The sequence below is a fragment of the Daldinia loculata genome, assembly GCF_022478755.1.
Source record: "Daldinia loculata strain CBS 113971 unplaced genomic scaffold F4817scaffold_13, whole genome shotgun sequence".
In the NCBI taxonomy this organism is placed as follows: Eukaryota; Fungi; Ascomycota; class Sordariomycetes; order Xylariales; family Hypoxylaceae; genus Daldinia; species Daldinia loculata.
This window is the reverse complement of record NW_026054867.1, coordinates 398,197-411,315: the sequence shown is the minus strand read 5'-3', so window position 1 is coordinate 411,315 and position 13,119 is coordinate 398,197. Positions and strand designations below refer to the sequence as shown.

Below are 13,119 nucleotides of genomic sequence, written 5' to 3'. Positions count from 1 at the left end.
AACCGGGCCTATGGGGATCGCGGGTTCCTGCGCAGATGACCACCCAACCAACCAGTCCCGGTGTACTCCAGACTGCCCGTCGTGATCGATGACATATCAACTTGGCGCAGGTAGGTAAGGCAAGGCAGGATTCTAGGCTGAGCAACATATTCCCATCTGTTTGGACGGGCCGCTTATTATGTCAGATCGTACAGCGATGTCTGACAGGGTGGCTGCCGCGTTGGATAGTAGTAGTGAGCATACCCGCATTGCTACGTAGGTACCTAAGGGGTTATAGGAATTATGAGGGTGCTATTTTTACAAGGGAGGAGAAGAGATGTATTATTAATAGTATGTGATCTATTAGTGTCGATTCCAAAGCAGTATACCTACCTACCACGGGATAACCGGGACGTCCCGTCGAGTTTCTGACTCCAAGGGATAGGTAGGTAATGGCTCTTCGGCTTCTTGTTCGCCTACGCGCAAATTTCGTCAGCGACTCGTCACCGAGCGACTGGTCACTCGTCTGATTTCCTAAGGAGGCAACGCTAGAGATATAGTAATATATAGTATGCGCAATGTCAGTCCCTTATCGTAGGTATAGTCGTCTCGACTACCATCTCGGGAACTCCCAAATTGAAATTATGCATATGCGATGTTCCCTTTGGGCGATTAACGCCTAGAGAACTTGGTGGTGATTGAGCTGTCAGGGTCACGTTCGTCAGACACGCATCAGCAGAATCATTTGCATGCGTTAGCAGGTCGTCCACATGTCGATCTCTGAGAGGTCCAAATTTGCCGGGTTTCTATTGGGAAAGCGATGTTGCTATAGGCTGATGCAAGGCTGAGTAGTCCAAGGGAAGCCTTCCTCTTAACATTATTCTTAATTCGTCCTGGCCAGCGTTCCCACACCTTTTCTTTATTTTTTGATTCGACTTGGAATCCGTGCCTAAGCATAGCAACCACACTCTACCAACCCATTGGAGAACAGACCCTAGTCATATCTGCTGTTCTGGACAGGGACGGATTCGGTGCACCATCCCACGGCATGTTGGCCGTCATGCTCTATTTTCCTAAAACATGAATACTGCAATAGACCGCTATTTGTTCGCAAAAACAAGACCGGTAAATTCGAAGGATCTCCTTAACTTGTTAGAATAAGCGGTAGACGATATAGGTACCAAAGTACTACAATGTAGAGAGTATGTAAGTGGAGAACTGCAAGATATGCGAGGAACAATTCGAGTGGAGAAGAAGAAGAATATTCGTCTAGAAACTGAAAGGAAAAAGACGGCGCGACTATCGGGGTCTAAGGCAAGTGGATCAGATCAATTAACCTGGGCTAACAATTATGGAGAAAAGTATCCGTCGAAGCAACTTACGGTCAAACGGCAGATACCGCATGTCGACTTTCGAAACCACTGAGGTGGAGCTTTTACTCTTGTAGCACCAAGTATCTATTAATGAGCTTACAAGTACCTTTCTTACATGTGAGATTGTGTTCCTGGATACATGTACATTTTATTCCTCCGGGGCTTCCATTAATACCGTAATTGCCGCATTCATTCTTCATATCTACTTGCTCCGTCTCTTAAAAAAGGTTATAGTAGGGTTACGTATGATACGTTAGATGCCTAATATAGTATTGTAATTCCGAATAACCCTACGCTACTTCTTTACATACTTTCACTCTATGTTGGGTTAAGTCTCTCGCGACTTTTCAACCCTATGGTAATTAATTACCCAGGTACCTACGATGCCACAACAAATTCACAATATATGAGGTAGTATTAGTACACCTGTCTTTATGTCTTTGGGTACATATCTCAGGTACCTTAGGAGGTACATATCGAGTGTTTCGTGTCACCGCTCTCACAACCCTAGATATCTACACTCCGGATCATCCCAAGCGGATTGTATGTAAGGCAAGAAAGGCCCACATAGGCTAGATTTCTGGGGAGCAGCCGACCAAGTGCTGTAGCTGGTTTAGCTTCAGGGCAAGGTTAGTCCCTGAAGAAATTCCTCCCTTCGGCACACATGCCGACTCCTGAGAATGCGAAGCGAGCAAATTGTTGAAAATTCATGGGTTACCGAACCTGCAAACGTCTTTAACCTTTGCATCTTTCTATTTCATGGGTTCCGACGGGTTAGGGATAGTGGATGTACCTAAGATACAGTGCCTCGGTTATGTGGGTTATGGAGATGCAGAGATATCAGCCCATCAACTCAGGTCTTGCTTACATGTACATGCCTAATATCTAATACAAAGTAGTAATGTTAATTCTATCGAATCAACGAGATGGATGACCGAATTGTCTACGTCCGTACCTGCGCCATAATATGAGCGAATTCCACTTTTTGAAAGACATCTCGGCAGCTGGATAGAGATACATGTAGTTCTTAATTGTATCGTGCCCCTTGAATACATTTGAATTGACTTTCACGACACAGCAGGAAGTAACCTTAATAGGTATGGTAACCCCAACTAATGCACATTAGGTATTTACCATCTCATTTTTTATACTTTTTTTTGGCTGGCCGATTTAGTACGGGTAGGTCTAGAATTTTGGGAAGGACAGTAGTGTGGTGTGGCATATCCTCTATAAAATACCTAAAGCGTCGAGATTGTTGGCATTTGTTATGCATGTACGTTCGTATTATGAGAGGTACGTATTCATCTTTTTGCCACAATTCACAATTCAGGTTTCTACATTACATAGATGCCTGGTTGGTGCTTATTCAACGTGACCGGGTAACTACCTACGTACAAATTTATCTGGGATAAAATACCTTGCAACACCGAACAAGTCGCAACGAACATTAAAGTGCCTTCAATGGTTGGGTTACATGTGCGTACATGTATGTACATATGTACATGCAGGTATCCATTCCTATGCATGTTTGTACTTCGTAAGGTATCCCTCCGTAAAGATACCTAGGTACTTAGACGCATGTGTACAATACATCATTACCTTCAAATCTGATAGTTAATCGAAAAAGGACTTACAATTCAACTCCCCGTGTTTTGCCTCCAACAAATCACCCTCTTCCATACATTGTCCATAGTCTATCTCCCCAAAACCCGTCCTTCGGCTGGTCCTTCCTCTATATACTATCATACCGCTGATTGTCGGCCTGTTATCACTTTACTCGATACGTGCCGCCCCCCCATTTCTGCAGTACACCTTAAAACCATCCGCAACTCTCCACATTATTGTGTCATTCAGACATTTTGCTTCCCGCGCCCAATCCCGCGTTTGCAGTCTTTTTTGTATCCTGACCACTGACCACACCGGCACAAACAACACATCCCTAGGCCCCATTCGTCAATCACTGCTGCAGGTTCCTGACTGGGGCATTTATCATACGAAATACGTACAATAGACAAGGCTACGTGACAGGAGAGGGAAGACAGTGGGGGAGAAAGGTGGTAGGGGCCGTACCGCATTGCAGCACTCGTTTGATTGTACGACATTCGCCCGGTTCGTCCAGTGTGAAAGCTAGTCGCATGCGAACCTGCTGCCACATCACGATGATCAACCTCTATCGACGTACACCAGCCATCCTTCCCAGCTAATCCCATTCCTGGTAGACGTGGTTCCATTGTTTGCGCCGACCTAATCCAAACAGCCAAGCACCATGGCAAATAATCATATTGCTATGGACGCCAGTCTGTCCAGCCTGAACTCTATCGACAACGACACTTCTGCTACTTCTAGCGCCCATATCGACTCGCAGGCCTCAAAGTGGACATCAGCCTCCACTTCACTTACCGCGTCGCCGGCACAATCTAGAGATACATCACCAACACGCCCCTCGGCTAAGACAGGAAGAGCAAGCCGTACATCCCCAACCCCAGCTGGGTCACGCAAGAACAGTATCCAAGACCCCAGTCCGTCGAGATCTAGAACTACCGTTCCTGCACCTTCGACTCCGCGACAACAGCTTTCTTCCGCCACAACGCCCTCGTTACCACCTCCGTCAAATTCGGAGCCCGTGCTACGGACTCCCGTCCCGCAGAAGGTTTCCGTTGCGTCCGAGTTATCCAAAGATTCACCCCGGTGGCCCGTGTCACCTCGATTGAAATCACCGCCGCCTAACATCGGCCGGCCAGCCGTACCCGGTTCGTCGTTACGAAAAGCCGAGCAAGAAGCACCCGCTATAAATGTTCAGCGAGCAACGCCTTCGCCTCACGTGGAATCCGCTTCGCAGTCTACCTCCGACAACGAGGCGGAAGAATCGCAACTGCCGTCTGGTATGAGGACCCCAGCTCGTGGACCAAGTAATGGATCGTCTACCTTGGAGACGGTCCAGGAGGTTAGCCCCAATACCCCGCGACCAGGACTAGACGTTGCTGTTGAAAAGCTTGCCGAGACCGCCGCTGCGCAGTCATCGGCGCATTCTAAAAGTTCCGGGAGCACGATCAAGAGGACAACCTCCAGTCAGAATGCGACGAATAATAGCGAGAGTGGTAGCGATGGTGGGAATGTCAAGAGTTCGAGAGGGACAAGTACTGTTGGTCCTGCGCCCTCACTCCACAGCAGACAGTCGAGCACGACCCTCAAGTATGGCGCCAAAGGGCCAACCTCTGGCGAGAGCTCGTCGAGAAATATGACGGTCGAGACGGAACAAATCAACAACCTTCCAGGACTCTCAATAGCCACGAACACGAGGGGCCAGGGAGCAAATGGAAGTCTAAGAACGAAACTTAGTTCGGAAACCATAAAACCGAAGAAGGAAAAGAAGAAGCACACGAGAAAGCCCGCATCTGTTGCTTCTGGCAATGGTGAGCCATCCACTGCTCTGACACTTAAGCTTCGGCATAGTTGCTCGATACAGTCCATTTCTTCATCTCATCATTCAACCATATACGGTCAAGGATCGTATGGAGATGAATCCATCATAACACAGCTTTCGGTCAATAGTTCAAGTTTTACCTCACAAGTGACCAATTTGCTAACTAGAGGACACCGTCCAGCATCCTCAAAAGCAGACATTTTCGAGGCCAAAGTTGCGAGCGCGGTGGAGGAAGCTAATTCTTCAGACTCGGACGAAACTTTCGTATACGATTCGAACCCGCCGGATGTAGGCGAGCGCCCTCGCCGTTACCACTCACGTACACCCAGTGCAACCTCCATTGCTAGCCAAGTCAATCGGAACGGAGTACGCTCAATAACGGGCATGACAGAGACCGGCGCACCTACTATGCCAGTCAAAAAGAATATGAAGTTTGTTAATACTTACACGAGCAGCGGAACCGACGGTCCTCTCGGAGACGACGATGGTCGGGGCACGGGCCGGAGTAATATTGGCTCTGCACGAGGGACAGGCCGCCATCATCACCATCCTAACCGTTGGGGTCGGAATAACAGCAGCAATCACCTTTCGTTATTCGATAATGAATCTCCCTTCCCTAACGCAGCTAAGTCGAAGTTCGGCGGGAACAATTCAAGACAGGGTTCCAATCCCCCGAGCCCTAGATTCGGTACAGGTCGAGGCTGGGCAGCTACTAGTAAACGACAAATGGCGCTCACAGGCGGCTACGATGTCGATGACACGACCACCGGTGCCGATGACGAAAGGACCCCTCTTCTCCTAGGTGGCACGGCCAGATCTATCAGATCTAATCGAAGTCGGCGCAACCCACATTGGAGAAATATCGAAGCACAAACATACCAGCGAAACCCTTCATTTATCAACCGTTTTGCGAGTTGTCTTGTCCTTACCATAATGCTATTGGTTGTTCTCTCCGGGGCACTTGGATTCATGTTTGCGACATCTCAGCCGCTCACCGACATCGAACTTGTCAAGATTGGGAACGTCTTGGCCAGCGAACAAGAGCTGATGATGGACATTACCGTTAAAGCGCACAACCCGAACGTCGTCGTTGTAATGATTGATACGTCTGACCTTGAAATATTCGCAAAGTCTCCGCATGCGGGTACCGACTCGGAATGGTGGCGCCATCCTGGCCGAGACGAGCTTGGTACTCTAGACGACCCTAAGGATGACCCTCCGGTCGTTAGATTACCTGATGATGACGACGATGACGATGGCGATGGCGATGGCGATGGCAAACCGCCTCCTGAAGATGCTTCACCAAATATGCGTCTCGGAAACATCGTTGTGTTCGACAGCCCGTTAACTTACGAAGGGTCATTTTTCCAATCAGGCATTTCCACTTCTACGGGCTCCTTACGCCTCGCCCGACCTGGCAACGGCACCGATAGTGGCTCCGAGCGATGGGAACGTATCATTGCAGACGAGTTCACTCTTATTGTCAAAGGAGTTCTGAAGTACACGTTGCCTCTTAGTCAGAGAACTAGAAATGTGGCGATCTCCGGCAAGATAGTTGTCAAGCCGAATTCGGCGAATAACCCATCTCTACGACCTAATGAGACTGTGGTTGCAATACAATAATATTCGACGACATGGGCCTCTCCAGCCCACGAACACTTTTATTTGTGACTTCTAATGATTGATTCTGTATACTGAGCGAGTACGGCATAGGCATTACCGGAGCTCTAGGCGTTGGATCTTTTCTTCGTACGGTGACATACGGGAAGGAAGAGAGTTCAGGTCGTGGATCCCACGATCTTGTTCATTTGTTCCCCTGGTATAATCCAGCACATTTGTTTTCTACAGTTCAGAAAGAACGGTTCTCGAGTTTTCAACACAGAAGGGCATTGCGGTAACCACGGGGCCGGTTACAAAATACACTTTGCATAGGATGGACATACAAAAGCATACCCCCCAAACGGGATCTCCGGTCTAGAGGCTCCTTTATCGCTCCTTCCTTCCACACGAAGAGAGGACCGTATGAGAGCCCTCTATTTTTATTTTTATTTTCACTTTCATCAAAACGAGTATGGGAATTAGACGGAGGGCGGCAACTACTTACTTTACTCTTACTACTATCAACACCAGATACCCAGACAGATGGGGTCCGCATCTGTACTTGTAATGGCTTATGAAGATACTTGAGAAGACAATATTTAATTTGATGAAACAAATGAGTCCTTACTAGTGAATACATATATGATTGCATCAGACCTGAAGAAGTCAAGAAGCTCTATACGTGATATGGTGTATTTTCTTCCCTATACTAACATTAGTCTTATACTTATCATTATATATGACTTTTCCCACTTAAGGGTATTCCTCGGAACGTAAACGAGCGGGATTGGGAAAGATGTAGATGGCTTAGCATGAATGATGAAGTTACGTAGTGGATGAGAAACGTAACTTCTGATGAGCCCTATAGGCGGATCATCCCCTCTTTGCATGACACTATTCCGCTTTTGTAAAGGCGACCCCTGTTCCCTTACTCGCCTGGATCGCTGCACGTTTCACGACATACGTAACGTGACGGTAACCTAGCACAATTACGTCCTATGTATTATGTAATACCCTACTTTTATATTCTCTTCAAAACAATATAGCATTACTAATCTCTCCGGACAACTTTCTCTTAACTCCGGACGAGAAGCTAGGTGTGTTAGGTTAGTATCTGACCTGGCAGAGGGAGGACTCTCGTATGAAGCCGTTCCAGCCGCTGTCAACAACCTTCGGCGCTTATGGTTGGCCCGGGCTAGACCGCATAGCCGCGAATAGTCACATCGTGCGTCCTCTAGCTGGCGAGTTGAAAGCATAGCACACCTCAGAGGGTATAGACTGGAAGAACCATGTCTAGTAGCACAGCCCTCTCTATACTCAAGGTCCCGATAGGGCTTATACGGCGTGTATTAGAACAGCTGAGATTGGTCAGTCAGTCCACTTCACACATTTTATAGCTAGGTATATCTACCAGTTATCTCTACATATTCACGTTAAGCTGTGAAATACATACTATTTCTTCTACCTACCTACCTACCTACCTATCTTTCCGTTCATCTATGTAGTATAGCTATGCGACAACTTGTTTTACTATAGTTCGTCAGACAAACATATACATACATAGATACGGTAGACACGCACATACATAACTAACACCACCTCCTCAGCTCTTCTTCCCAAGAAGCATGGACACGGCCAACCTCACCGCAGCATGGCTCTCGTTCGCCGTAACGACAGTCGGGCTCGGCGGGCTGATCTCCCAAGCCAGCGCCATCAACGACCAGCTGGACCCGTTCCACACGAACCGCACCGCCGAGTACCTCGGGATATGGTTCCAGCGGCAACTGCGGTTCCCATGGTGGTGCATCACCAAGCCGCCGCCCCTCGGCCCCGCCATCGCCGCGCGCATGTCCGACGGCTTCTGCGGCGTCAACGTCCTGCACGTGACGCGCATTCCCGTCGCGACGCCCGGCAAGGCGGGCTGGTCGACCATCTTGGCCATGTTTAACCACGATCCGCCGTCGCTGCGTGCGGTCGTCGCCGCTGGGGGAGATGTGGGCGCGGCTGAGAAGGGGGGTGCGAGAACGTCGACGGCGACGCTGGAGAGCGGTGGTGGTGGGAGGGAGTTGGCTGGTGCGCCGGTGCGTAGTGCTAGTTGGTCGCATGTTGCGCGGAAGTCTCTCAAGAGGCATCAGTCGCATGCTTGCATCGTCATATCGCGGACTACGCTTGTTACGATGCTCGTTGTGACTAATGGCCGTCCGGTGTTCCAGTATAGCGACGCTTCTGGGTTTCGGGCTGGCTATGCTTCGTACTGTGGGCAGTGGTGTAAGTCAACCTAGGACATTTTACTTTATATAGAACTTCCCCTTCTATACGCCTTGCAACTTAACTAACTCCTCCAGACATCACCTGGCCCATCGGACAAGAAGCCATCGTCAAATTCGCCGCACACGACTCCATCGGCGCAACAGAAGTCCTCCCTCGGAGCTTTATGCAACGAGTTGACCGCTGTGGACAGATGATATCCGGCGTCGTATCGTCGCCAACGTCCGACTTCGCCGTCGGTTTCAGCGGTCGGAAGCCCAGCGGCACCTACCGGCTCGAACACTCGCCCAAGGGGTTCCAAGGCGCCCACTCCGGCCGACACTTATACAACATGCTCGGCGGCCGCGCCTTCGACGTCGATTTCCTCTACGCGCGACCTAGCAGCACTACGCACACGGGAGATGGCGAAATCCAGCTAGACCTACCGAGCAAAGACACCGGCGACCGTACCGTCACCATGATCATCCCTCCCGCCGAACAAGACGTCATAAAGCGTGCCCTCGACAGCCTGCCCTGGACATGTCTATCCTGGAGCATGCACCGCGGGCTCCGGGACATCCTCCTAGCCTACGGGAAATCGACCATGGACCACTACCGCAAGACTCTAGCCTCGCTTCTGCAGGAGACAGTTACGCAACGACCCGAGGTCTTCCGCTCTCGGGGCTGGGACCCGGAGTTTGTGCGCAGCAGCATGGGGCCCATGGCGGCGTCGGCGGTGCTCTCGGGGGGCGGTAACTCGGGGGACTCGGTGCGCGTGGTAACCGACATCGCGGCGGTATACGCGGGCGAGAGCTGGGGTTTCGAGAAGCTAGACGAGGTGAATTTCTGGCGGCTAAGGAAACGGTCGGGTTTTCCTGAGACCCTGGACCTGGACGCTGAAGCTGTTGTGGCGCTTACCAAGTTCTTCGTGCTGGAGTGGAGCCAGGAGTTCGATTATCAGCTGTACCATCACCTCCCGATATCTCTATACTTCGGGTAAGCATCTGCGGGAAAAATAGATGGATGGGTGGATGGATGGGTTAGGCGTTGATGAATGGCTGGCTGGTCATCTTCTGGAAACTCTTAATGAAGCTACGAGGTCGTATAATGACGAATATGATGGGATGTTTTATACGGGTTGAACATGCTAAGTACCTAGATACCACCTACTAAGTTCAAAATTTCACTATTTACCTAGACCCTCAGTAGAAAATGGGTAGACAGAGGATGAAATCGCGGTCCCTGAAGTTTACTCAAAGCTGTCCAGGCCACTTTATTAATAATAAATTATTTAATACATGTACTAGATCTAGATACCCAGCGCAGGGAATCGCGCACCTCTAGTGCAGCTCAGCAGCAACAAGCTTCAAAATTTCCTCCACGCCCTTGCGCGCATTCTTTGGGTTCTTCGCTATAGCCTGCCAGACCTCACCGTGCCGGGGCTCCACGCTAATACACTTGCTAACGACCTCTTCGCGCTTCTCCTGCGTCCCGTGCTCGAGCAGGAACTTGTAGTACCACGCCCAACTATCACCCAGGTCCGAGTCCCTCACCAGCGCTTTCTCGAACCAGTTCTGAGCCTTCTCGAGTCGTCGCTCGCCCCAGAAGATGCGCGCCACGGCTACCAGCAGCGCCGGGTCGTTATCTACCTCCTTGATCGCCTCGAGAGCCCGGGGTTTCCGCTGCGGCCGCGTTGTTAGATGCCATATCTTCTCACTCCACAAGATACCTTGGTCCGCCTTGGGTACATCGCGGAGCGCTCGCTCCATCAGCGACTCGGCCTGTTTTGTGTTCTGCGCCCGCCTCTCCACACGCACCGACTCGCACCATAGCTCTGCGGATTTGGGCACGGCGAGGCGCGCGCGATCGAGGACCGAACGGGCCTTGGGCAGCTGACCGAGCTTCTCTTCTAGGCGGGAGTAGAGTAGCCACAGAGGGACCGATTTCGGTACTGCCTTTACTCCCGTGCTGTAAGCTTCGCGCGCTTGTAATGGTTTACTTAGATCTTCGTAAATTTGACCCTTCATCATCCAGAGCTTGGCAGATGTGGGGAAGAGATTGAGCGCTTGTTGGACGAGATCTAGTGCTGCATCGAGGTCGTCTAGTTGCCGTTCAAAGACGGCGCTCTTCATCCAGACACGATCGGTCGGAGCCTCCTGCCGGGCTGTCTTTAGCAAGCCTCGTGCTTGATCGATCTGGCCGTTCTCAGCTTCCAGCTTGACTGCTGCTAACCAAATATCCTCATTGTTCGGATTCTGCTGGAACGCTCTCGCCAAAACGCGACGTGCATTATCGATCTCTCCGGCTTGCCATTTCTCCTTTGCAAGCATCATCCATAGCACTTCGCTCCGAGGCACGGCATTGACAGCCTTCTCAAGAACTTGCCATAGATCCTCTTTCGACCCGTGGTTCCTTTCGAGATCTGCAGCTGCTAACCAAATTGTTTTGCTCGTGGGAAATACTCGAAGCGCGTATGCAAATATAGCTCGAGCCGTTTCATACATGCCCCGATTGATACTCCCACGCGCATCATCCAGCCAAGTATCTTTGCGGTCGTCATCTTCGTCGAGACCATAACCGAGGGTTTCCCGAATGATCGCGCCGCATGTGATTATAGCACCCTCCTGTTCGCACTTTTCTGCTTCTGCTATCCATTCCTCCCGCTTTGGCATCGCCGACTCCTTGACGAGGACTTGTGCAGCACGTTTCATGACGTTGACCTTTTCTCCTTGTCCTAGCTGCTCTTGCAATCTCGCGGCAGCTATCCAAATCTCGTGGGATGTCGGACAGTGCTTACGAGCTTTGTTCAGCACCTTCTGCGCGTTCTCGGGACTCTCAAGCCTAGCCAATGCTAGCCACAGGTCCACGGACAAGGGGATAAGCTCTGTAGCTTTCGCTAAAAGTAATCTAGCATCATCCGGGTCTTCCTCTAGGTTGACGGCCTCCTTCCATAAGGCCTCTGATTCGGGAATATGGTCTAAAGCGTGTCGTATAACCCGTTTCTTCGACCTAGTGTCATCTTCTAATTTCATCGCTTCAACCCATAACCGCACCGAGCGATTATTCTTATGAATTGCTTGTGCCGCAATAACCTTGGCGTTGCGTCCTTCGTTAAGTCGAATGCTTTCGAGCCAGACATCCTCGTTCTTAGGGCAGTGTTCGCAACCTCGCGCGATAACATTCCGCGCTGCTACAATCTTACCAGCAAGTTCCTCGAGACGAGCGGCAGCGATCCAACCAGGGCCATTGTTCGGATTAGTCTTGATAACGGATTCGAGTAGTTCCCTGACCCTGTTGATATCGCCCACCTGAGCCGCGCTTTCTGGTAGTTGAGTTTTTGCTAGACTCGTTAGGTAACCCTTAGGATCGACGCTCGTGGCGCTTCCCGATGTGGTGCTTCCGCTCTGAGATGCTTGGTCAAGCCTAACCTGAAGGACTTTGTCTCTGGCCTGTCCGATCTTGGCAAAATTTGTCATTGTCCCATCCTGATTGCTCGAGCCACCGGCTGTCGATGCCGCACCGTCTTCAACTATGGTGCTCCCAAGTTCGCCGGAGCTCCCCGCGGCGGCCAATACGCTATCCGGAACAGCGTAGAAGCGCTGCTGTCTTGCTTGTTTGCTCCGCCTATTCTTTCCGGTAAGATCTCCAACCTCGGGTAGCGCTGCCCATTCTTCTTCGGTAACGCTTTCCAGTCCTCTCTTCAGGTCGGCAAACTGCTGTTGAATCTTGGGGTTCTTGAGCTCGTACTCTTCTTGTTCTGCCTTTTCGCGGGCTTCCCTATTCGCGTAAAACAATCGTCGGTAATCTGCTCAAGCTAAGTTCGGGATGAATTGTGAACTAGCTGGGGATAAATTTGGAACTTAAACGAGAAGAACTAACCTTCTTGCCCTCCGGCGCTTGTCCATCTTTTCATCTATCTCTCGGTATATCCTGTCTGCCTCGTCGTCATCTTTATCATAAACCCCACCGGCAAAGAGGCCGACCTCGTTGTCAGGATCTTGATATCGGTCGTCATTGTCATCTTCCTCGTCCTTTTTGCCTGCTGCCTCGCCGCCAAATCCCAGTTGCGCTGCACGTTTCGCAAGAGCTTCCTTGATTTGGTCTTCAGAAGGCCCTTCTCTAGCTGGACCCAAGTCCGAACGCGTAGTAAAACCTGTAGCACCACGTCCTAAACCTGCGACATAGTTCTCCGGCGCCGGGTGGCTTAGGAAATCGCGTCGCCCCGTCATATTGCCTGGTCTCAAGTAAGATCAGACCGACGGGAATACCGTTCTCGTTAAAACAAGTTAAGTAGGTAGCAATATAAAGGATGGTATGCGACTAAGTGTGCCGACACTAGCGGCAGAAGAGATGTCGTTTCCAAGTTGTTGCTATTTGATTTGTATAGATTTGTATATAGTTGAAAGAAAGCTTTACAACTTTACAATGAGAATCACTAAGAAAGTATCTAAGAACGAAAGCAACGGGCCTAGCATAGCGCTAACAGGGGTGAGCCGT

The 13,119-nt window shown here is 50.3% G+C and overlaps 2 protein-coding genes across 2 annotated transcripts; one reads left to right on the top strand and one right to left on the bottom strand.

Annotated features, from left to right (window-relative positions):
* The first annotated feature begins 7,357 nt into the window (after window positions 1-7,357).
* Window positions 7,358-9,862, top strand: F4817DRAFT_332068 (uncharacterized protein). Its single transcript, XM_049302603.1, has 2 exons — window positions 7,358-8,643; window positions 8,721-9,862. Exons 1-2 carry the CDS (start codon window positions 8,001-8,003, stop codon window positions 9,620-9,622), a joined length of 1,545 nt encoding a protein of 514 aa, XP_049160917.1. The 5' UTR covers window positions 7,358-8,000; the 3' UTR covers window positions 9,623-9,862.
* F4817DRAFT_332064 (pre-mRNA splicing factor) lies at window positions 9,863-13,039 on the bottom strand. The gene is made up of 2 exons (XM_049302602.1): window positions 12,502-13,039; window positions 9,863-12,399 (listed from the first exon to the last, which is right to left on the bottom strand). The coding sequence occupies exons 1-2, from the start codon at window positions 12,849-12,851 to the stop codon at window positions 9,963-9,965; spliced, it is 2,787 nt and encodes a 928-aa protein (XP_049160916.1). The 5' UTR covers window positions 12,852-13,039; the 3' UTR covers window positions 9,863-9,962.
* Window positions 13,040-13,119: the final 80 nt, after the last annotated feature.

Coding starts and splice junctions, on each gene's coding strand:
- F4817DRAFT_332064 (XM_049302602.1), bottom strand. CDS start 12,851: ATGACGGGGCGACGCGATTTCCTAAGCCACCCGGCGCCGGAGAACTAT. Junction 12,400..12,501: donor AAGCGCCGGAGGGCAAGAAG/GTTAGTTCTTCT, acceptor TTACGCGAATAG/GGAAGCCCGCGAAAAGGCAG.
- F4817DRAFT_332068 (XM_049302603.1), top strand. CDS start 8,001: ATGGACACGGCCAACCTCACCGCAGCATGGCTCTCGTTCGCCGTAACG. Junction 8,644..8,720: donor TTCGTACTGTGGGCAGTGGT/GTAAGTCAACCT, acceptor TAACTCCTCCAG/ACATCACCTGGCCCATCGGA.